Genomic DNA, 26,541 nt, shown 5'->3' on the forward strand with positions numbered 1-26,541 from the left:
CTTTTTTTTTTTTTTTTTTATACAAAGGCTCCAGAATAGCAAAAGGCAGACCAGCCTGTTCTTTGCTTCATACAACACATGACATCATAACAAATAATGTCTCATTTTACAATTATCTTAAAACGGAATTGCTATTTCATTCATCTTTCTAAAGACTGTTCGAAATCATGAGATTAATCGTTATTATATTATTATATAAATATATATATATATATATATATATATATATATATATATTATTGTTCAAAGGTCAATATTTTCTCTACTTTCTCTCTTTCGTCCCGTATAGTGGATGACCAATGGATGAACTACATCTCGTTTTGTGGTCTGAGGACCCATGCTGAGCTGGAGGGCAGGCTGGTGACTGAACTCATCTATGTTCATAGCAAGATGCTCATTGCTGATGACAACACTGTCATTATTGGTGAGTTAGCAAGATGAGGAGGGGTTTGAGGCATTAGGGCGTTCAACTCTATGCATAATCCACCCAGGTGGCTAGATGATTGTGCTCCCCCTTGTGATAAACTCCAGTAAGACATTGAATTTGAAGCTTAGTATAGATGCTAAGTGACACTTATTCAAGAGAACCTTAATGGTGAAGTTTGTCATTTTTGAGCCACCAGCATAACCAAACAGAATCACAAAAATTATTTCAAACATTCTTCCCGAACACTACCACCATCTTCCGTTGACGGTCAAACAGATAGTCCCACCCCAAACTGATGCCATTGGTTGAGCCACTGTTGGGCTGGTCAGGATGCTCAAACAATCAGTGCTATGTTTTGATAGAGCCACAATTTTTACACTCTTCTTGTGATTCAACTGGATGGCTTACTTATAGATGACTGGGCATATTAAGTTGTAATAGAAGAAAGTATTTTTACAGAAACAAATGCATTGTGTTTTCCTTCTGCTTCGCTGAAATAGTGCTCATGCAAAAAGATGTGAGTCAGTGTATGCATGACTGCACTACCAGATGTGCAATATTAACCACTGGCAGTTCTATGCTTAACTTTATCTACATGTTTTCTTTGCTCTGACAGTAAGACATATCATATCTTCCAAAAAGAACACATAACACTGTGCAAGAAGAGGGAGAAAGGCATAAACGATAAGCAAGTTGTCATTTCAGATAAAGCTTTTGATTTTGAAAGATGATACAAGAAATAAAATGAAGAAAGCATAGATCAGGAGGCAGACTGGAGCATTTGGCCTCATGCTAAATTGAGTTATCTCTGTTCCTGTTGTTGGAACATTTGTGTGCTATTGAATTAAATACCTCAAGATCCAGTCCCTTGTGAAACAATCAATAGGATTGACTAGCAAGAATCACAAAGTACCTAAAAAACACACACAAAAAACATTAATATTATGTGTCCTTTGTGCTCAAATTACATTTTTAGATAAAGCTACCTGTAGTCATAATCTACATAAACCCCCCATCATGCAAACTGTCTTTTTTGTAATTGATAATACATCTCAATATGAAACTAAATAAATTGAAAAATACTGTAGCATGTTGAAGGAATTAGGAAGTAGGAGATGGTGAATCCAACTCAAAGGTAAATTTAATAATAACACAAAATATGTTCTCTTGAATGCGCAGCAGTGTAGCTTCAGATAAATCACTCAATAGGTTATTTTATGGAAATATCAGTGGCCAACCAACACGTAGCTTGTCAGCTGGGTTCCCTCTCTCTCGTTCTCTGGACTGGCCCCTTTTTATTTCCCCTGTCTCTCGCTGTGAACATAGAAACAGCAATGTAACAGTTAAAGCCGTGCAAGGAGAAGGTGGGAACCGGCTGAACAGTCAACATAAAGTTTAATCAGAAACTCAACATTAAACAAAAATAAACATAAGGACACACATGCAACGCAGCCGCGTGCATCTCTCTCTGTCTTGAATTAGTGCTTCCGGCTCCCCTTTATCTAACTCTTCCACTGATCAGCTGATTCAGCACTGGCCGTGCATCGTCACATTCTGGCCACTTCCTCCTCGTCACAAGCAATTACCAGCAATTCATGTCAGGTGAAAACCCTTACCGCTTCCTCTCTCCCCATACGAATGCTCGACCACACCTTCACCTCCACAAATACATTTTGATTTCATGTTTACTTAAAGGACACTTGGGCATCACTGGATTTTCATACTGACTTATGCTGCCTTCATGTGCTGTCGGAGTAATCCTTCTTCCCACTTCTGAAGTGATTATTAGGAGTATGTTGCTTTCAAGTGCTTTTGTTGTAAGAAAGAACATAAAACATGGAGGACAACAGGTTATTTTGACACCATGAAATGTAGTACTCGGGCAGCTTGCTGACGATAAGGGTATTATGGGAAAATACATGCTATTTTCACTGTGTAAATTGTAGTTTGATATGCTTCAAATGGTTGCTGATATATGTAAATGTACATGACCAAAACGGCAAGCGCTAACAATTAGCTGTATTTAGAAAAATGTATAAAACCATAATAATATCATTCACTACAGAAACCAAACTCTCCTCCGCCATGTTGAAAGTTTACATCTCCTGCCAACTCAGAAACTTGGTTATCAAAATTATCAACGAGTTTCCCTGTCGTAATTAAGACTAAAGGTGTCTTTCATGTTCTCTCTGTCTTAATTCTTCTCTCTATCTGTCTTTTCCTCTCACATCCAGGTTCTGCCAACATCAATGACCGCAGCATGTTGGGAAAGAGGGACAGCGAGGTGGCTGTGATTTTTGAAGACTCTGAAACGATGCCATCAGTGATGGATGGACAGGAGTATCAGGCTGGCAAGTTTGCCCTGCAGCTCCGACTGGAGTGCTTTAAGTAAGATCAGAAAGCTAACAGTGCTATTGTTAGAAACACAGAACTTCTGAATCACAGTTTAAACTCTTTGTCTTTCTTTCATAATCCAGAACCATTCTTGGTGGCTTTACTGATCCAACTATTGATGTGATTGACCCCATCAGTGACCGATTCTACAAAGATGTGTGGATGACCATCTCAGGTCGGAACGCCACTATCTATGAGAAGGTACACATGATCTCACAAGGGTATTCAACAAAATTAATGATGGCTACTTTCCATCTTATTACATGGAGCGTATGAATTATGATTTAGAGGTGTTGCTTATTCACTTGCTCTCAATTTCTGTTGAAGCTCTCATGCTCTTCATGGCATCCCAGTTATAATAAACTTTAATGGAATGAGATTTTTCTTCTAAGCCGCCCTTTTAGGATGACAATTTCAGTAAATAGCAGCTTTAATGCACCAGTCACACAACCAAACAATGACTCACATGCACTAAGGAATTTAATCTACTTCAAATAAAATGTATCCTAAAAGTTCACTCAAAAAGTTAATATTCACTCACCCTCATGTTATTGGGGGAACTATTCCCAAGAAATTAATAGTGCTTAAAAATGTGTTTAAATTAATGCACATGCTGGTTACGGTTAGGATAAGTTAGGGTTAGGTTATGTTGGGGTTCTACTAGTGACCTAAAAAAAGCTGTATTATTTGTATTATTTATATTTGAAATATAAGTGTGATTTCCCCCTTTATGGTGGCTGCCATTTTGAGATCACATGACCAGCCAAAACTATTAAGTTTAGCTTCTAAACCATCTGTTTATCAGTCAAATTCAGTTTGCAGAATAAATGACTATTTTATGACTAATAATACATCCTTACATTTATATCGCACATATTCTAGGCACTCAAAGCACTTTACATTGTATAGGGGGACTTTTCTCAACCAACACCAGTGTGCAGCATCTACCTGGATGATGTGACGGCAGCCATAGTGCGCCAGTACGCTCACCTTACACCAGCTATTGATGGAGAGAAGAGTAGAGTGATGTAGCCAATACAGGGATGGGATTATTAAGAAGCCATGATAGATAAGGGCCAATGGGGGAAATGGCCAGGACACCGTGGTACACCCCTACTCATTACGCGAAGTAATAGTCAGGATCTCGGTTTAACATCTCATCCGAAAGCCGATGCTTTTTTACATATAGTATTTCTGTCACTGTACTGGGGCATTAGGACCCACACAGACCACAGAGTGAGCACCCCCAATACCTCTTTCAGCACCAACCTTAGTGTTCCCCTGGAGGTCTCCCATTCTTTTGTATAATTCTGCAGTGATGCTGACATCAGTATAAAATCCAAGACCACTTTCATGTTTTTTGTTGAGGAAAATATAATCAAAAAGTATTTTTAATTTTATATTATTTAAAATGTCCTGCTAATAATTAAATATTTTTTCTTTAGATCATTTTTCAAGGAACAATTGTACTTTTTTATTTAAGGATTTTAATTTTGCATTCTTTTCTTTTTTTTTTCTTCTTTTTTTTTAAATGTCAGGCTTTTGCCATGAAAAAAAATTGATGTGCTATCTGTGCTGAATTTGAGTTGCAAGGAACTGAGAACCGTTGATGTCGTTGCAGGTATTCCGCTGTCTGCCCTCCAGTCTAGTGCGGAACAAACAGGAGCTCTTGAATTTCCAGTCCAAACCAAGTCTTGATAAAGAGGACCCTGTGAAAGCTCAGGAGCTTTTGAAGAAGATAAGGGGATTCCTGGTTCAGTTCCCGCTGGAATTCCTCTGTGAGGAGAACCTCATGCCCTCAGTAGGCACCAAAGAAGCCATGGTGCCCACTGAGACCTGGACCTGATGCTGCCAAATGCAAACCACAGTGAACATCCAACATGGGGAAACCAAAGATACTACTCTGGGAGAAATATCTATGGTTTTTAAAGCTCCACACAGACATGACAAGAAGGAACAAAGGATATTTATGATTATTTCCCAAAAAATTAATTAATTAATTAATTCTGTCACCATTTACTCACCCTCATGTTGTTCCAACCCTGTATGACAAGTTGTCCAAGTCAGATGAGTTTAGAATTATTTGAGGGTGAGTATATGACAATAAAAGTTTTTTTTTTTGGGTGAACTAACCCTTTAAGGAAATCTGTTTGTCCTTTTTCATGAATGAAATGGACAGTTTAATATTGTTGGACAGTTTTTGTTTTGTATCTTTTATCAATGTTTTAAATGTACAAATCGTTAAATATTATTTTATAAGCATCTTAATTACAGAGATCTATACCAAGTTTCTATATCCACATATCAAGTCCTATATCAACATAACCTGAAAGGCTGCTCAGCAAGGAAGAAGCCACTTCTCCAAAACTGCCATAAAAATGCCAGATTATAGTTTGCAAGTGTCCATGGGGACAAAGATCTTACTTTATGGAGAAATGTCCTCTGGTCCACTTTTTAACTGTTTGGTCATTATGACCATTGTTATGTTTGAAGGAAAAAAAGGTGAGGAATAAAAGCCAAAGAACACCATCCCAACCGTGAAGCATGGGGGTGGCAGCATCATGTTGTGGGGGTGCTTTACTGCAGGAGGAACTGGAGCACTTCACAAACTAGATGGCATCATGAGGAAGGAAAATGATGTGGCTATATTGAAACAACATCTCAAGACATCAGCCAGGAAGTTAAAGCTTGGTCGCAAATGGGTCTTCCAAATGGAAAATGACCCCAAGCATACCTCCAAAGTTGTGGCAAAATGGCTTAAGGACAACAAAGTCAAGGTATTGGAGTGCCCATCACAAAGCCCTGACCTCAATCCAATAGATAATTTGTGGGCAGAACTGAAAAAGTGTTTGCGAACAAGGAGGCAGACAAACCTGACTCAGATACACCTGTATATTCCAGCAACATATTGTGAGAAGCTTGTGGAAGCCTACCTACTATTTACTCAGAATGGTTTCAAAAACAAAAATATATCCAGTGAGCGGCAGTTCTGTGGACAGAAATACCTTGTTGATGAGAGAGGTCAACAGAAAATGGTCAGACTGGTTCAAATTGGCAAAGTCTATGGTAACTCTGATAACGCTCTGTACAATTTTGGTGAGAAGAATAGCATCTCAGAGTAGCATTCTACTCTTGAGCACAAATTGCTGGCCATGATAGAAAGGTGTCAGAACATACAGTGCATCACAGCTTGCTGCGTATGGAGCTGTGAAGCTGCAGACCGGTCAGAGTGCCCATGCTGACCCCTGTCCACAGCTGAAAATGCCTACAATGGACACATGAGTTTCAGAGCTGGACCATGGGGCAATGGAAGAAGGTGGCCTGGTCTGATGAATCACATTTTCTCTAAGATCTTGTGGACTGTCGAGTGCGTGTGCATCGTTTACCAGGGGAAGAGATGGCAGCAGGATGCACTATGGGAAGAAGGTAGACCGGTGGCGGCAGTGTGACACTCTGGGCAATGTTCTGCTGGGAAACCTCAGTTTCATCAAGAAACTTTTGAACCTCTTCCTCCACTGTTTCTTTATCAGCCCTTTTGTCTTCCCAAACACAAAAAAACTCTTCATATGATTCATTAGCATCAGGGCTAGTGCTCATCTCAACTACACAAGGAGCCCTGCATTCCAAAGATGTTGCCTTCTGAACCAGATTTTTGTACATATCTTCTCTTTTCTCTGTAGGAATCCAACACAAGTGAAATTTTGGCATGGTAGTTTTTGCCATTTTTGCTTCATGGCTGCTCAGCATGGCATCAAAGTGACTGTCATGCACTTTAAGGACTGCAGTTATGATGTTAGCTATATGACGTGTTATTTTGTCAGAAAGCTTTGATTTGAGGCTTACAATTGTTGGAATGATGAAGCCAAGGTAGCACCATTTATCCCCCTTTAGAAGATCAATGGATTGGGCAAGGGGTTGTAACATATCCACATACTCTCTCAGAAAAATTTCTCATATGGGTGTAGTCTTGTCACTCCCAAGTTTTTCACAGATATCAGTCAGCTGATCATCTTTAAGACAAATCAGCTTGGAAATAGCCTTGTATTCTGAATTCCATCTGGTAACACGTGGAACAGAAATCCTCATGTTCGCAACATCTTGCATGGCATCTGCACCTATTGTTGACCTGTGTGCCTTGTTCCATATAGAAGCACACTTCCTCATTGCACTTCGGTAAACTTTCCGGGAAGGGACTTATGATGCTGCTTTATCCACCTCATTGGTAGCAATCAGGTTTAGGGTGTGTATGGAACATCTTTGATGAGGGGGAAGAACAAAATGAAGCTCCTCATCTCCCTCCATTTCTAGAAATGCATCCATCTCTAAAAATGGTATTCCATTATCCATTTCATCTGCAGCCTCCTCAGATGAAATTCATGGACAGCTTTAACAAAGCTACTCCCATTGTCTGTCACAGTAGCCCTTACTTTGTTTGAATTTCACTGATTTTTGCAGCAAGGACATCAAAAGTATGCTGTCCTTTAACTTGCACAGGCCAATGCTGCAGACGTCCTCTCCATAGTGCTCTCCTTAATCCAGTGGCATGTCATACCAAAGAAACTTCTGTTATGTGCAGTCCACAAGTCTGCTCTCATGCAGACATTTGTAACTTGCTCCAGTGTTTCAGTCAAGCTGTTTTTCAGAGCTGCAAACTCCCTCTCAATGTGCTGGCTAGTGTCTTTCTGCACATGAATGTTTTGTCTCCACTGATTTCCTCTAAAAGCTTTTTGAATGAAGGCTGTTCAATCAATTAGAATGCCTGATCATCAATCACAAATTCAAATATTTGTCTATTAATTGTACTTTGGGATGTGCTTTGTCCGAGTTCAAACCTTGCTTGTTTGAAAGGAGGATGCAAGGCCCTTTTTCTGGGATCAGACGTACTAGGCTGCTCAATCATCTCAGGCTGGCTAGTGTCTTTATTTGTCAAATGATTTGGATGTTTCTTCTGATAAGTAAAACAATGCAAATTAAAAAAGCATTAGTAGGCTTTCTTAGATTTACTCAGTTCTTCAGTCTATTTATTCATTAACCTCAAAATGTTTTAATAGGTAGATCACAGTTTATCATCATCATCGTCTTCATCATCATTACTATCACTAGGGAAATTATGTTTTTCTTCATGATCCACAGTGAAACATCAATAGCTAATAGTTTGTTTTTTTGTTAAAGTTTAAAGAGGATTTTAAAGAAAAAGAATTTGAGAAAAATGAAGTGCACTGTGATTAAAGTAAATTTGTAATGTGTCTTTTTAATTACTCATTCTTAATTTATGAGTTTTGAAATGTTACATTTGCCATAATTTCTCCCTCACCCAAATTTTGAACTGTTCTCAACAATAAAAGCATCAAAATCAGAAAAATTATGCTTTGCACTTTTTTACATTTTTTAAATGCATCTGTTAAGTGTACAATTTGGATACGTTTTAATAATAAAAAAAAACTTGCTGTCCCTGATGCCACTGACATTATATCACAAAAGAATCTCAGAGAACAATTTTAGAGCTTCAACTGAAGTTATGATGAAAATGAGAAGTGACATTAGAGCACATACGCATCTGCAGGGCAGCAGATTGACCAATGGTATTATTATCTTTTGACATTTCTGAAAAATTATCTGAGAGTAGCTTTATAATATGTAATTACTGAACAGGTTATTATTTATTTAAAAGATTGAGTTGACAAAAATATCCAGTTCTTTGCATTTTATACACAAAAATTTCATGAAGTATGTTAATAATCATCATACACAAAAAAAAATGTCTCCCCAATTTGGAATGCCCAATTCCCAATGGGCTCTAGGTCCTCGTGGCGGCGTAGTGACTCGCCTCAATCGGGGTGGCAGAGAACAAATCTCCGTTGCCTCCACATCTGAGACCGTCAATCCGTGCATCTTATCATGAGCATGTTACCGCGAGGACTTAAGAGCATGTGGAGGCTTCACGCTATTCTCTTCGGCATCCACGCTCAACTCGCCATGCACCAAACTGAGAGCAAACTACATTATAGCGACCATGAGGATGTTATCCCATTTGACTCTACCCTCCCTAGCAACTGGGACAATTTTTGGTTGCTTTGGAGAGCACTCCAATTTCTTCGGTTCAATGAGACTTTCTTGATACTGCAGCCATGCTTGTTGATGTTCTATTGCAGGTACATCAGAACTCCTCCCACTGAAACTTCCTGTGCCCTGTTTCTTGCTCTCTCATTGACTGTAGATGAACACTGCAGTTGTATTCAGTGAAAACATATTTCACATTGCATGATTTGGAATCGCAGATAGATCTAGATATTTAACATTCTAGATATCTCGCTGATATCTCTCAAATCGCGTCTTTGTTCATACATTGTGATCATCGCTCACGGGAGCATAGTGTAAACTCAGCATAAAGGTGATAAGTGACAAATGTTATTTGCGGATACGACAGTAGGTGGCACTCCTGAATCAAGTAAGTCACAACTCACAAAATGTACATGTAATCTGATTACTTTGTTTTTTAAAGTAACTGTAACATAATACAGTTACCATTTTTTTTTATCCCAAATACATAACACCGTTACAAGTATTCCTTTACTCCCCAAGCCTGTGTGTCCATCCAACCATCCATCCTAAATTTCAAGAAGACATTTCTAGCACCATTTTATAACTGGTATGCATGTGACGGGATTACGTATTTAAAATACAAAATATATGTAACTCTATTCCACTACAGTTACAATTTAAATCATTGGTAATTAGAATACAGTTACATTCAAAAAGTAATTTGATTACTGAAGAGATTACTTTGCATTTTATTATAATTTGTTTCATTTGATATTTAGTCTTTTCAGATGGAAAACATTTATACATATAAATGATGCGATCAAAAGTGCATTTGAACAGAGGTGAAACATTTTCTTATGATGTGTTACATTCATACGAGCAGACAGAGAAATAAGTTTGAAGTAAGTTTGGAGCAGAAGAAATAGAAATAAAACTTGTGTAAATTGTCAGCTTTACACTAAGCTAAAATGTTATTTCTAGCCATTTTACATGCACACGTTACCAGACACGATCATATTTGTTTATCAAGAAAATTCATGTTACATCATAATTTATTTTTTGTAGTAAGACCTTTGATATTAGGGCAGAAATCATATACAGTACAAATCAATTTTTGTACTGTACTGGCAGAGTTTTTATAGTCAAAACAAGTGAAAAAAATCTACCAGTGCTGAAGTAATCCAAAGTATTTAGAATACATTACTGACCTTGAGTAATCTAACGGAATATGTTACAAATGACATTTTAAAGCATGTGTTCTGTAATCTGTAGTGGAATACATTTCAAAAGGAACTCTTCCAACCTGCTGGTATGCCATCTCTAGTTGGATTGACCTTAAGCTGTTTATTAATTAATTTGCACTAAATTAGTTCCAAATAAACCCTCAAAACTTCTAAAAAACAAGTTTTGTGACTGGTTTCCATGGTTAAAGCTGGTTTGTTTTTTCTGTGCCACAAACGTCACTAAATGGAATTGCAAAAATAATATTTATTACATAAATTATACAGGTTTCCCCAGATACTCCCCCCATCTTCCACTGGTTGTACAAACAGATAGTCCCGCCCCAAACTCATGCATTGTTTGAGTCAATGGGTGCGTTCCATTCCGAGGGGTCATCCCTACCCCCTAATCCCTTCAAAGTGTTTACCCTCCAGAGTGAGAGCTTTGGATGGTTGAAGAGTGAGGGCTCAAAAATGTTGGTCATTTGGAACGCACTCCAATGTCATATATGCAAGCCTGTTACGTCACACAAGGCTGACGCTAATGAGCATCAGTTGAAACAAATCAGAAATGACTTTGCATCACTATTAAATACTTTCAGAATACAAATCAAAAATAAAAATGCTTTAAAATTATTAGAATTGAAGTCATGAATTTGTGTTTTATTTAAAAAATTAACTAGTAAACAAATGTACAGTGTATGTTTAATTATTAAATAAAATACCACTGTGTATTTCAGCATTATTAGAATACTGTATCAGATCAAGTGAATTTACAGTAAAACAATAAGCAACAGCAGTTTCAAAGCATGGGGGTTAAAAAAAAATTAAAAGTTCATTATAATGATTAAAAGTCTTTATAACCTAGCAGATTAAGGAATGCCACTTGTTTATGTTGCATGAACTGGTTTTATTTACATTACACTTGGCAAAACTGCAGATTTATGACATATGGTCCGGTTCCGGTCTGCTTGGCAACGAAGTGTCCATCAGTTGAATCCTATGGAAACTTATGAGCACTTTGATTTGGAATGACCCTTCAACATGGCGGCCATGATTGTTCTTCCATCGAAGTGCCCTTCGGAGACTGATTTATCCCATTTGGAACGCAGGGCATGTTGCTGTGTCGGGCTGGATGTTCTGTCAGACAAACAGCAGTGTTTTGATAGTGTTGATAGTGCTCTGTGGCACTATGTTTACACTTTTCTGGAAATCAACCCATGAATGGCTTACATACAGTTGTTTATGCATATTAAGATGAGAAAGAAGAAGATATATCATTGAACAAATTACACAGCATAAAAGTTTTTTTTAATGTCTCACTTTCCATTTTAATGCCGAAATCTAATCAAAACATGCCCTTAAGGCACCAGTGGCTGGTACACGGTTTAAAATGATGAGATGTATCCTTATGAATATTGGTTTACTAGGGAACCGGCTCTGATCTGTGCCCAGTATCAGAAGAAACCTGGAAGTCTGCAACACAGTCATTACAAAGCCATTTAAATGCAAATCTGGCCACTGGCTCATCCCCAAATGCGCCTCATTGGAGGAGACATCTGATAGAGCTCAGCTGACATTAATGACGTCCTTTGAGTGAAATCATATTTGGAGGAATTGAAATGAAGAGACAGGCTGCTTTGATAGATTATCTCTGTGACCTTAATGGCTTCTTATCATTGAATGGTCCAGAAATCTCCACCTACTCAACATATCTAGACATATTGAGCGCATTCGGATTCTTGAAGAGTAATCTGGTCAATTGCTGCGTTGTCATGTCTCACTAATCACACGTGTCATTTGAAAATAACAGCCCTGTCCCAATTACCTACACTGTTGTTCTCTTGTATTTTGAAATGGCTCATTACACAAATTGTCCTCTGCTGAAATGAGCAGCGTTCTCTAGCAAATTTGCATTTGCAGAGTCCATATGTTAATTAAATAATTCACATTTCACTGCTCATTATTCTTGTAATATAAACATGCTGACACACCTAATTATTGCTACTGAGATATTATGCTTTGTTTAGAAGTTCTTTTAAGTATGTAAAATGTAAGTGACAATTATGACTATATTTTTGGTGTATTTTGTTTTGTTTTTTTGCCATCTTTGAATTTAAGCAATGGAAATCAAGTTGCAAGTTCAGTTTTTGGTTGATAGACTGGGTGGTTTGAGCAGGTATCATACAATAATTATTCCCTTAATGACATCCTGTCCCCTGTGCTGTTTGTAACCATAGCAACATAACATTACAGAGTAATATAATGGAATTATATAATGGAAATATAATTTCCTTGTGGCAGGGCGGGTCGTGTAAATTATGAAATTTTGGGGTTAACTATCCCATGGGTTAACAGATGGGGAAGAACCATCAACCTGATTATTGGTCTTATTGTTCCATTTCACACCCTATTATTATTTTGGCCTTCCCATAAGAGTATGATAATGTTACCAGCTAATACATAGGTAGTTTTAAAAGCTGCTGTCAAACAGAAACTCTTTCTGAATTTTAAACAATTCAACACACCCAGGCATACATGCCATTCCTGATTCTCTTTGTGATGATCACAAGTTGTGTCATGTCTGGAGGAATATGTCATTCTATCCTAAATTGGTTGTCACTCAGTTGAGGGTGTAACACAAAAACAACCTACAATAAAAATGTATGCATATTACAGTGATTTAACATAAATATTTGAGCAATACATTATTAACATCCTGTAATAGTGTGTAATAAATGTAAAAATAAAATGTAAATTAAAAGTCTTTTCAAAGACAAAAACAACCCAGATAGCACACGTACATCACCCAGATCTCTATTTGTGGTACGTGTTTACATCTGGAAGCCATATTTTTTACATTGTTTGCTCATCTGCAATACAGTATGTCTATAAGACATATGTCAATAAGGATGTCAATAAGACATTCAGCAGATTTCTTTGAGACATTTATGATTTAGAATGTTTGTAATTCTGATCTTTTTAAGAAGTTTAGCAGATGTAATTAGATTGTAATGCTTTCCAGATTAAAAAATCTAAAACGGACATCTTGAAGATGTACATGTGGGAACCATTCCGCTTTGCCGTTAGGAAAGTATTTAAAGGGAAGTTTAAAAAAAAAATTGCATTTGATTTTGCATTAAAGGGTTAGTTCACCCAAAAATACATATTCTCTCATCATTTACTCATTCTCATGCCATCCCAGATGTGTATGACTGCTCTGTTCTGCTGAAAACAAACCAAGATTTAGAAGAATATCTCATCTCTGTAGGTCCATGCAAGTGAATTGTGACCAGAATGACAAAAGCTACCAAAAGGAGATTAAGTCAGCATAAAATTAATCCATCAGACTCCAGTGTTTTAATCAATGTCTTCTGAAGTGATCCAGTTGGTTTTGGGTGAGAACAGACCAAAATATAAATCATGTTCATGTTGACAATATTCTCCTTTCAAGCTTGATTACACTTCCTATAACATCATCTAGTGCTGGGCATGTGTCAAGCACTAGGACGTTTAAATGAGCTTGAAATCATGATCATTCCTAGAGACTGCAATATCAAGATGTACAGCGAAAAAGGAGTTATATTTTTGACTGTTCTCACCCAAGACCAACTGGATTGCTTTAGAAGATTGATCAAACCACGGGAGTCTTGTAGATTACATTTATGCTAACTTTATCTGCATTTAGGAACTTTTGGAGTTTTGGTCACCATTCACACTTGCATTGTATGGACCAACAGAGCTGAGAAATTCTTAAAAATAAATTCCTTTAGAAATTACAGTAACTTACTGTATTTGGATTACAGTCATTTTACTGTAAAAGCATTTATAGTACCATCCATCTTATCATATAGAATGTAGTTACAGCAATATACTGTTACAGTAGAATTTACAGCATTTTATTGTTTACTTGCACCAGTATTGTACTGTAATACAATGAATAGATACTGTTACACTGTAAAATGTACAGTAATTGGCTGGTCACTTTCTCTAGTTTATTTACTGGAATACAATATATACACATTATAGAATTGCAATCCTTTAACAATGCCAGTGAATAAAGAAAAATTACAGCAAAATGTGACTTCAATAAATGTTATTGCGCAATGGATCTTCAAAATTAAGTCAAATCATCAGTTATTTCAATGTATCGTAATTAACTACATAGTAATTTAAATCTCTTAAAACTAGAGATTTAAATGACTGTTACACTTCTGCATGTCCTTACTAATAATGACCCTCGTTCACAGGTATGACACACAGCATTTTCATTCTTGCAATAAATTTAAGCTTTGTGCAAAACTGTTTCATTTTTAACACTCCTGAATATATAAAAACTTTCATACATAAACTCTCCTGAGCACCACATACTCTCTTGTGGTAGATTCATCATTTTGCAAACTCAAATGAACAAACTCTGATTACGAGGATTCAGGAAAGAGTTTCTTCATTTGCAATGTTTTGCCACTTCTGGAGCACTTGGAATCTGGATTGATCCTCGCAACGACCCTTATAAATAAATGATAAATAAATATTCTGCAATACATGACCATTTGCTTTTCAACTTTTCTCCCTAATGTTGCTCCAAACTAATAAACTAATATATATTTCTATTATTTTATTCTGTTAATCACACAAAGTGAACATATGACTTCAGACTTTGAATATGATTCACAAGCTGCATGAAAGCAATGTCAACTGCCATGGTATGATAGACGGCTATATATTCATCAATATATCTCCCTTTGTCTTCAGCATAAGAAACAACATAACGACATAAGGATGAGTAAACTGTCAACAAATTTGTATATCACCTCTATCAATATAAAAATCTTTTTAACAGATTTAAATATGAATGTGCTTTCATTTGACTTGGCTTTAAATAGACAACTTCCATTTTTTTCCTGGGCAGAACTGAATCCCCTGAAAAAGAAAGAAATATATAGTTTTAATCTTACTAAAAGCATTCTAAAGTGTTCTTAGTTATGTGAAAATGTGGGAAACTTTCTCATAATGGAGAACGCTAGGTGTGTGTTAGATCAATATTTAAAGCTTTTTTTACTAAAAATGTTCACTTCCGGCCAGCTGTGGTTTACTCATTTCCATAGATATTCATACATAGATCCCTTATTATCAGCTGTTCATATGGACCGCAATACTGTTTCCACACAAATGCACTATATGAAGTGATCAGAGCAAGGAGCTCGTTCTGAGGCATCTCCTCCATTCACTTGCATTCAAACCCATTCAAACAGTACTCCTTATTGACCAGTTCCAGATGAGGCTGCAGTTGATGTATCCAAACCAGCCAAATGAGGCATATACTGTATGTATGATCATCTATGCTCCTGTGTTGTAAACAACACTGCGCTTATGTGCTTAGGCTGACGCGCTATAGGTCACGCATAAGGCAGTTTGAACTCCACCCTCGTCAAGTAAAAAAGTTTTAAATATTGATGTACAGTATTTCTAACACACACCTAGCGTTTCGCTTCAGAAGACATTTATTTATCCACTGGAGTCATATGGGTTATTTTTATGATGGCTATATGATGGCTTTTTGGAGCTTCAAAAATGTGGCACCCATTCACATCAATTGAGTTCTGCTGAATAAAGAAAGTCATACACGTCTGTGACGGCATGAGGGTTAGTAAATGATGACAGAGAATATTACATTTTGGGTGAACTATCCCTTTAAGATTTCAGCATAAGAAATACATATGGGGTTTGAACAACATAAGGACAAGTAAATTATGACAGAAATTGTATATCACCTCAACCAACATAATAAGCTTTTTAGCAGATTAAAATATTATGACATATCACAAGATGTGCTTAACTTCGACTTGCTTTCAATTGCCAGCATTCATTTACTGGGCTGAATTGAGTCCCCTGAAAATGCAAGAAATATATAATATTAATCTTGCTAAAGCCTTCAAAATTGTTGTCCTTTGTTATGTGTAAATGTGGGAGCATTTCTCATAATGGTTAGTTCACCCAAAAATGAAAATTCTGCCATCATTTACTCACCTAACGTCATTCCATCACCATTGCAGAATTGCCACATTGGTGCGGCTATCCTTATGAGGACTCTCCACAGACATGATGATTTTATACTTTACGAACTATAGATTCTAAACCTAACCTTAAACCTATCCCTCACAAAAAACTTTCTGCATTTTTACATTTTCAAAAAACATCGTTAAGTATGTTTTTTTTAAGCGATTTGAATTATTGGAAACACTAGAAATGTCCTCATAAACCACATTTATAGCATACTACCCTTGTAATTACCAGTTTGTAAGCTAAAGAAATGTCCTCGTGAACCACCCAGACCCACACACAGACAAATAGTTTGTAGTAGGCATATTTTCTAACTGTTATATCAACTAAGTTATATCATGGATTATGTCACTTTTTTTAAATGAAAAGTACTGACATCTGCAAAACAGAACAGTAAATCATCTTTTTCTTTCAAGCAGGTCATCAACTGATATCTGGAAAAGCAGTGAAATGCTCAGACCTCTGCACAAGATCGATTTCTAGAAGAACATTTATGATTTCTTCTGTGATAAAAGGATGACAAAAAAATATAATTTTTACAGTTACTATTTGGACATTCAAATTCATGTTCTTCAGGCACCATCTACAACCAGTGATGCTCTCTCTCTCTCTCTCTCTCTCTCTCTCTCTCTCTCTCTCACACACACACACATATATTTTTAGTTTAGTAGATTTTAATAGTTGTGCAAATGTCAGGTTTTCGTTTACTGTCTAAATGCCGGTGCACCTTCAAATATGAATTCGGTCACATGTGTACTGAAACACAGAAAGCCTATAAAATTAGACCACGTCCACAATAATACATTTGTATTTTAAAAATAATTTCCATTACTGCATACTTTGGAAAAACAATAATGGCTGCATTCTAAAGTTTTGGGCAGCTGACTTGCTGCCTAATCAGTTAATGGCTCAACCAACAGCGTGTTTTAAAAGGGGACTCTCAAGGAAAATGGTCTCAGAACAGTTTAAAAAGCACCTTATTTTCATCCTACCTTCGCATACAGAATCAGAAAGCTGGCAGCATTTTGAGATTTTATTTTATACGCAGCCGTTGTGAATGTACATTGGGATTTAGACATAGCCTAGTACACAAAAACCTGAAGTTTGCCAAGTTGTGCAAACCTATTAAAAGCATATATTGTATGGTCTCCAGAAAGAGTCCACAATACTCGCAGACGTGCATTTTGAATCATTTTGTTAGCTCTAAGACCAGCAAACACATAGGCCTACAGTAATACACATAGGCTATCAAATATTATGATTACTTGGTGATTCAAAATCAAACCTCCTCTAGCTAACTATCTAGTAACTAATCTTCCTGTGAAGTTTACATGAGGGGAAAAACACGTAAAACTACACACCCGTTAAAAATAAAATAAAATAGGAGCGAATTGCCTTTTTGAGCCGTTCTGAAAGTGAGTCACAAGAACCATAATGGTGTCCTTGGTGTTAATTTCAGACAAATACTGGTTGACAAAAAATATTTCCAAATGTTGAAGTTTAGAGAGATGAAGTTCATGTCAAAAAATCGTTCTGCTCTCTGGTGGCCACACAGTGAAGCCTGATGCAATTGGGAAGTCTAACGCATTGTGAGAACTCGTAAAACATTAAATAATTGATTACTTTAATATTTTTTAAAGAACTATAAATAAAGGTGAGGACAAATGATTACATTAGAGAATTAAATATCAGAAATATATCAGCAAACTCCCTTTATGTTCTTCTTTTTTTTCACTCTGAGAATTTTTGTTTTTGGGTGAACTATCCCTTTAACTGCCAGATGTTTTCTGATCTTACAGGTGCACTCAATCATTTTTTGTTTATTTTGTGCTGGCCTATTATGCTTGTTTTCTTCGATTTATACTGATCCTTATACTTCAACCAGATATTCTTGGGAGGACTCAGACCCACATCTCACTGTTATGAGGTGCCATCTTTTCTTCCCACTAGTTCAACGTCATGGCCATACCATGAGATCAATGGCATTTACCATTTTGACCTCATATATAATCGATTATATCTCCTACAGCACCATGCAGTGGACAATAGAGCAAAAAAAAAATAAAATAAAAAATAGACTTGACACAGACATTTAATTGATTATCCCCTAGCAGAGATACAATCTTCCCACAGCACTGCTAATATATGTTTTTAAAAGCAACTTTTCAGCTCATTTTTATCTCAACTGAACAGGCTCTTCTTGGACAGGGATCGGTCCCTATAGAGTTCAGCCTAAACCAGCAGGATTTTTCACTGCCATTAGTGGACAGAGAGGGTAGATCAAGAGTGTAGCAGATTCAAAGGCTTTACTGCCCACTGTAGATAGTATCACCTATAGATGTGTACCCAAGGGCCCAGTGCCAAGAGCTCAGTGCTGCATACTGACATACACAGCCTGACTGTATGTCATTGCAGAGAGGAATTTGTGTAAGAAAACAAGACTCAGACAGAGTATCTCTAATGGTTTTAGACACGTAGCATGAGAGCGTGACTCGAAACAAGCACCACACAATGTGTGAAACAAAAGAAACAGAGCGGTTGCAAATCTGTTCATGGTATTTAATTTTATAATCCAGGTCTACCAAGAAAAGAGGCTGACTTTCAATTTTAAATTGTTTGAGGGGTGTACATGGACAAATCTTGGACACTAAATCATAGAGCTCATGCTAGTTAAAGTGGAAGTATTTAATTTCTGCGACAATAGTGCCAACGAAAGGAATTGCAAAAATAAACAATGTTTTCAAAACAGCTTTCTGAATACGCCCCTCCACTGCTGTTGATTAAACAGTCAAATAGTCCCGCCCACAACTCATGCCATTGGTTGAGTAGCTTGTTGGGGCAAGTCTAAGTGGATTGCTCAAAACAAACACAAGAATTTTCATAGTGTCACAGAGACACAGTGTTTAAAGTTTTCAAGAAAATTAATCTTTAAATGGCTTACTTATAGCTGTCTCTGCATATTAAGCTGGGAAAGAAGAAGAAAGCTGAAGTATAATCACAGATAATTGCTGATTTACATCAGATTCTAGAAAACTCCCTCCACTGGTCTTCCATTGATTGTTCAAACGAAGATCCTACCCCAAACTCATACTACTGGTCGAGCCAATGTTGACAATCAGAATTTACACAGCAATTACACATATCAGCTTTAAAAATGAAAACTATGTGAGAAACTATATTAACTAGCTCTTCTGGGATATGAGAGAAAGTGCCCCTGAGTATTGAGTTAAGCTGATGTCTTAAGGGCTATTTCACTTAAAAAGAAATTTCTGTCATGATTTATTCTCCCTCATGTTGTTCCAAACCCATATACTGTATTTAGCATAATGTCCAAATTGATATTTCAATGAAAGTGGATGGGGACTGGGGGCTGTCAAGCTCAAAATGTTTTTACAAAAAAGCAGCAAAGTATGATAAAACTATAACTATACGACTTTTACGCTATATATTACAAGTTTTCTGAAGTAGTACAGTACCATTGCAAAATCTAAGTCATTATTCATTGAAAATCTTGCCTTGAAAATCAAGGTTGACATCTGTGGTTAAAAAAGAAAAAGAAGAAATATCTTCTTATATCTTCTAGAAATGACAGAAAGTTGTATTTGGAACAACAAGAGTGTAAGTCAATGATGACAGCATGTTCATTTTCGGGTGAACTATCTCTTTAAAGAGATGCACGAATGTTTCACTCCCCTTTTAGACTGTGTTCCTTTAAACTCTTTCTTCTCAATGGACTCTTTCTTCACAGAATGACACAAACCACCGTTCTCTGTCATCAGTGCACATATTGTATGTTGGTTTTATTATGTATTGCAGGATGAAGGATTATTATGCACATTTAGATCTTAAGCTCTTTCAATCCAACCCATGGAGCTAAAAGGCTTTCTTGTTTTTCTGCAGAATTACCAAATGCTCCTTCTTTTCACATTTGATTCCTCTATTACAAAGTCCTGGTTTCATCGAGTGGACAAACAGGTCTACTGATTACAGAGTAACTGAAAACTTAGCTACTACTGAAGAAGCACCTCTGGGGTACAAGTTAACAGATACTTGCTAGAAATGTGACAAGGACACTTCCTCCACTTAGACACAGATATGATGCATTATTTAGTAATTGCCCTTGAAAGCCCATTCAGATCATTTTTGTTATTTGGCACACATTACCACAAGCATGTTTGTGTAAGTCATCAGTCTCACACAGCATGCAATATCTGTACTCTAATGTTGCCTACAGAGTGAAACCACCAGAGGGCGACTGCCAGGAAAATCAACAACCAAAGTTACTGTCAATTGGCAGAACAAAAATCGAATTGAAGACTCTTTCACATGCACATTCTCTTAAAAAAAAAAAAACTTTGTTATTTTACGAGCTCATACTTTTGTTATTTTCAGAATAATCCTACAACTTTGTGATGTGGCACTTCTCATGCTACTGTGTCCCCAGGATGAATCACTTTTGCTGTAGCATTCTGCATTTGTTAGTCACTTTGGAAGAAGCATGTGCTAAATTACTTAAATATTCTCCTTGGTGCAATGAATTCAGAATTAGAGACACCAAAAAGAGACGAGTGCAAAGATAATTTAATATTACTGTCAAATTAATGATAATTATAAAATCAAATTTCAGAAACCATACCAATGATCTTCTTGGATCAAAAGACAGAGAGGGACTCTCATATGGCTTGTGCTTTACTGACATTTAAAGCAAATGCTGACCTCTAACCTTGAAACACCCACTTGAAAATTCTTGCATGCAAAGCAATACAGAGGGCTGGACACACTTGCATCTTACATTTGCTGAGGAGCTGTTTTGAATAAGCAATAACTAGAGAAATCCTTGGAATTATTAAACAGATGTATTGTAAATACTGACATTTGAATTCAAGGTTTGCATCTTGTTAAATAAACCAATAACCTACTTTAAATGTGGACCAGACTGCTCTATACAATATTTCTGCTGCATTGTATGTGATTTTATCAGATATTACTGATAAGATATTTTTACATCCTTAGTAAAAAATTATTAAGTTTTTAAACACCCAACAACTCAACATGTAATAGTAATGTAGTATTAACCTGTAAGCAAATAATATGTTTTCAAGCTATTATTATTAATCTTTGGCAATATCTCATAAGGCCAATGAACAGGTCTCATAGTTTGAACATTTTAATTTGTTTGATAAGTAGTCAAAATAACAAATCTGAGTGACAGGTTCTCTCTTCTAATTTTAACACATAATTGTATGTGATGCATCTCGTAAAAGGCATATTATTTTAGAATTTCTTTAAAAAGGAAGATACAAGATGGAAAAGAAAACAATTTAAGAATACCATTGGGTTTTTGAAGAAGGTAGACAATTAAAAAAAGTAAGAGTTCATATGAAGTGAATTATATAATTAAATAGGTCAAGTTTCCTTGGAAACAATGGATTTCAGCTGAATTACTGGGAAGGCTGTGCCAGCCTTCTTACGACTAAAGTAGATCTACTGGCAATAGATTTTAAATAAATGTAATAGATTTTATATAAATGTTCAAATACTGTGCATTTATTGCCTATTTGTCTTTTTAAATGTCCCTTGCACTGTCAGTATATTACTTAATTTTTTATGTAGATATATGTTTAAAGAACTTTACAGTATATGTATACAAAAAGTGTATAGAAATAAAACAATAGATTAAAATGTGTGAAACTGACAAATATTCAATATTAGTTGTGTAATATTTTTATTTTAATGGCAGACATGCACTTATTCATTTTGAAAACCTTTTAACACATTTTACAATATGTAATTCATGTACAGTATACCGTATATCCCACAAAACACTGGACCAAACACATCTACTGTATATGGGAACGATTTCATACAGTACGATATCATAAATACCCTTCCACATGATCAAAATTATAAAGGAAAGTTTCATTAAAATTTTGAAAGCTCTTTTAAATTTTTTGGTGTGAGAAAACAGAGGTTATGGAATGTCATTTCAAATGTAGGTTTGAAACTCTGCCAAGTTGATCTGTTTATCAAAGGGTGTGTGGTTCAAAATATATTTTAAGAGTTCTCAAGAAACAGCATATAGTCTTCATGATAACTGTCAACAAAACAGCCCTATAAATGACAAAAGAAAGAGATGACAGAAGAATCTTTATCGGAAGAGATTCCAATTCTTTCCAATTCCAATATTCATTTAAATATATTTTTGAGGGATTTGAACATTTATCAAGCCATGCATATGGTTTGACATGGATCCCACAGCACTGCACAATACAATTTTGTATATATATATATATATATATATATATATATATATATATATATATATATATATATATAATTTAATTCAGTTACCCATGTATAAAACATCCATCCATCCGTCTGTCTGTCATTCTACTGTTTATCTATCTATATGTCTGTCTGTCTGTCCGTCCGTCCATCCATCATTCTACTGTTTACCTACCTGTCTGTCATTCTAGTGTTTATCTATCTATCTGTCTGTCTGTCTGTCCGTCCGTCCACTATCATTCTACTTTTTATCTGTCTGTCTGTCTGTCTATCATCGGTCGGTCGGTCGGTAAGTTTTAGATTGTTTTAGAGCTTACAACTAATCAAATAAAAAATGACAGGCATGTATAAAACGAGAGCGTTAAAAGCCTCGGGGCAACATCGTTGAGCTGGATTTGCACGTTATTCTTGCAGCAGTGTTGCTAGCCGAGGAACCAGTGAATGGGCGGCGCTAGTGAGACATGCCCGCCCTTCTATTTTGAGCCCCTCCCACACATCTGATTGATGCTACTCTCAAGACGACCAGCATTGAGGTTTCAGCGACAGTGTAGGGACTAAAAACATGCCGCTGTCCTTATAGCACTCGAAGCTTCTGTTTACTAAGGCTATGTCTGATTGAGGACTCGCAAAAGCTTGTGTTGAATCGGTGGAATCCACAGTTTAAAGAAGGATTGTAAAATAAGAGCGTCCTAAGGGACGTGATTTGCACGCGCTATAAAGGGAATCAGCAGGCGACTGTCTGAGGTCTTTTCAATTACATTTATTTTTCCTCATAATTCGGGGTTTCCTTAACGCCTAATATGGCGAGTGATTCTCCGGCTCGGAGTCTGGATGAAATAGACCTCTCCGCGTTGAGGGTAAGTTATGTGTTCTTTTATTGAAAATGCTTAATAGTAACTATTGGTGTTGTGCACCTGAAAACACCGCAGCATTCAATACAATTATAGAAACGGAGTTAAATCGAAAACAATGTCTGTTTTCACCGTTAAGTCATTTCTGAGCCGGAGCTTCTCTTTGGTCAGACGATAGGAACTGAAGGCAAAGCATTATTCAAATGTTTTGTGATACTTACTACATATATAAAAAAATAAATGCCAATGAATTGATCAGGTAAATGAGGAACCATGAATAAAAATCCTGATGTCGCAATCTAATGAAGCACATAAAGGGATTCCTTTAAATGTCAATACACATTTGGGTAAAGTCAAGGGAGACAAAACCCTCCACGTTCACTGTTAAAATTACACATTTAACATAAAAGAACATGTTAGAGAGGGATCGTAATGCTAAACATTTGTTTGAAAAAAATAAATCAAATCCAATGCATTATATTTTACACTTGTGCATTAAGTTTCATTTATTTACCATTTTAACTTTTAGGCTCACAGCTGTGTTTAAAATGATAAATAAGCTTTTTCTAAGCATTCTTTTAAACAAACCTATTAAAATGGTCCTCGAGTGAAATTAAACATTAAATACCATAACTTGTACTGTGGACTTACAATGCGCCAAATTGTAGGAATGACCTAAACATTACTTTATAAGTCTCTGATTACTGTTTATTATACAAGGACTTTTACTGTAGCCTGTGTTCTTTTTCTGTTTTATTCATTAGAAACAAAATTGTATTGTGTAGTGCTGTGGGATCTATGTCAAACCATATGCATGGCTTGATAAATGTTCAAATCCCTCTAATGCTACCAAATTACTCGCAGCATGTTTGCCTGTGACTTTTGAGTGGATAAACTGGGTTACTTCCCAACAAGGCTCTGTTTTTATTTTTTTTAATACATCCATTCTCTGCTTATATAAACTGTGTCAGTCTGTCTAATTAGTGTGTGAGCACGTGTGTATGTTCCTATAGCTCAACTAGCAGCGCCAAGGTCATGGGTTTGATTGTTACTTTAATTCCACATCGAATATACTGTAAGTTATCTGGGATACAACATAAATTAAAATGTACATTTGTTTACCTTTGTTGGTTTTGGGCACTTTTGTTTTAGTTGTCCATGCTGCAAAACTAGATTGGCCAGGCTGGGAGACCAAATAGACCAACTGTTTCTTTCAGCAGGGATATGACCCAAAATTAAGGTGTCCGACTGAATGGACAGTTTGAGATCTTAATTTTTCCATTTAGTGTAATGGCGAGGCATAGTTTCACCATGGCCATAAACCAATTACCCTGTGTGCTGTAGGATCTAATGGGCTAAAGGAATGTACGTGAAGTGCTCTTGCTGCTTGTGAGGCTAAGTAGCACATGGGATGAAAAGATTGCTGCAGATGGCCCTTTGAGTGCTTTTGATTTGACCATCCATTGTGTCTGGTGCATTAGTGTGCTTCATTCTCCCCTTCTCACACATGAATCTGTTTGTTTATACATGCTTCAACACCACAGATCACATTGCTGCTCCAGATGTCCCTCATATTTTTAGGATTTGGGCAAATATGAATATGTTTTATTACAAGCCCTACCCTCTGTCCTTCTCTGAGCCAGGGTGATGTATCGCTTTTGGCTATTTTTTTACACCCTTCTATGGAAGGAGTGAAATATGAAGGATACTCACATAATTTCCCGACTGTTACTTTCTGTTAGCAGGGGTAAAAAATGGCGGAGGCCTGCACTGGTTTCTCACAGAGAGACATGCTTTTCTTAAAGGCATCAAATCTGTATGACAGAGGGGGCGAAATCAGAGTCCTCCTTGCCCTTGCTCTCTCTCACTTGCGTTCCTCTGCCAAGGCTGATTATTTGGTTTAATGTCATGGTGTATTCCACTCATGCAGAGTCTGAGCTTTCATTTGATAAAATGTCTGATAGGGCTTAAGGCCAATGCAGACTGTTTTAAAAATTATTATTTTTTTTTTTATATAAACATGGCTGATGCTTAGTCTGGATATGCAGGTTGTATTTGTACTTGTGACATAACCGACACTGAGGTGCTGGTACAACCTTCATTTTGCTTTCTGTCCAACAGGTTCATTAGAACCCTACAACAGTGGTTCTAAACTGGTGGGTCGTGACCTGAAAATGAGTCCCAGCCAAAATAAAAAATCCTATATCCTTGCATAATTAGGATAGCAAAATAAACAGGCTTAGCAACTTTTAAAAGGGAGTAAAACATGCTTCCCATATCTTTTAGTTTTTGACATAAAGACTACAAATTTAGACAAAATTCCTCTGTCACTTGGAAGAAGCTGGTCAAATTCAAGGTAAAAGAAAATTCTTCTCGAGTACTTTAAACACGTGGGTCACTTGCAGCAAGGAAAACCTGGTTTGTGCAAACACACTGTTTGGTGCTGTGAATTATTAGCATAAAGGATATTACAGGTTCAAAACAACTTGAGGTCAATTGACCGAATTTATTTTGACATGCCCCTCCTTTTTTAATAAAAAAAGCAAAAATCTGGGTTCCAGTGAGACACTTGGAAGTGAATGGGGCCAATCTGTAAATGTTAAAATACACCCCATTTCAAAAGTTATGCCACAAGACAAACAATATGCATGTTAACATGATTTTTATTGTAATAAAAATGCTTAGTTCAAGCCAATTTATTTACTCTATTGCTATGACGATATGTCAACAGACCCTGAAATGGCTATAAATAATTTTATTTTATAATTTTACAGCTCAAATAATACATGAGTTTTAACTGAAGACTTATTGTAATTTCTTTATTAAATTATAAGCTTCACATTTCTGCCTTTTAACTCCAATAATTGGCCCCATTTACTTCCATTGTAAGTGCCTCACTGTAACCTCGATCTTTTGATTTGCAAGTCAAAATTTATTTTGGTGGTGATCAATATTATGCCACAAATGCTTACGATTAAGCTTAATTGTATTGAACATGGAATATTACTTTTAATAAATACAATACTTATATAACTTATTTATTTTATATAAACTTTTATTCAATAAACAATTTTGGTACAGTGTTGGGTCATCATTTTAAGTCCAATATAAAAACCGGTTCTGGCTTATTAACTGTCATCCATGCACTTGAGAATCAATCTGCTTTTATCTTATTGTTTTTCCATTAATTTAAAAATAGTCAAGCTAGTGTGCTTTCTCGCATGTTGTGTTTGAGTGAGACGGAATAGAAATAGGTCAC

General features: G+C 36.3%; 2 protein-coding genes across 2 annotated transcripts in view; both read left to right on the plus strand.

Moving 5' to 3' along the window:
- LOC127649172 (phospholipase D1-like) overlaps positions 1-8,175 on the plus strand; it is a 39,373-nt gene extending 31,198 nt beyond the window's left edge. The window contains 4 exon segments of the mRNA XM_052134145.1: positions 290-424; positions 2,662-2,815; positions 2,905-3,022; positions 4,443-8,175. Of these exon segments, the coding sequence (XP_051990105.1) occupies positions 290-424; positions 2,662-2,815; positions 2,905-3,022; positions 4,443-4,667 (632 nt within the window). The 3' untranslated portion in view covers positions 4,668-8,175.
- Positions 8,176-22,977: 14,802 nt separating this feature from the next.
- The window catches only part of LOC127648830 (TRAF2 and NCK-interacting protein kinase-like), a 156,332-nt gene continuing 152,768 nt past the window's right edge, over positions 22,978-26,541 (plus strand). Inside the window, 1 exon segment of the mRNA XM_052133604.1 lies at positions 22,978-23,288. Coding sequence (XP_051989564.1) covers positions 23,232-23,288 — 57 coding nt within the window. The 5' untranslated portion in view covers positions 22,978-23,231.

Source organism: Xyrauchen texanus, chromosome 9 (genome assembly GCF_025860055.1).
Source record: "Xyrauchen texanus isolate HMW12.3.18 chromosome 9, RBS_HiC_50CHRs, whole genome shotgun sequence".
NCBI lineage: Eukaryota > Metazoa > Chordata > Actinopteri > Cypriniformes > Catostomidae > Xyrauchen > Xyrauchen texanus.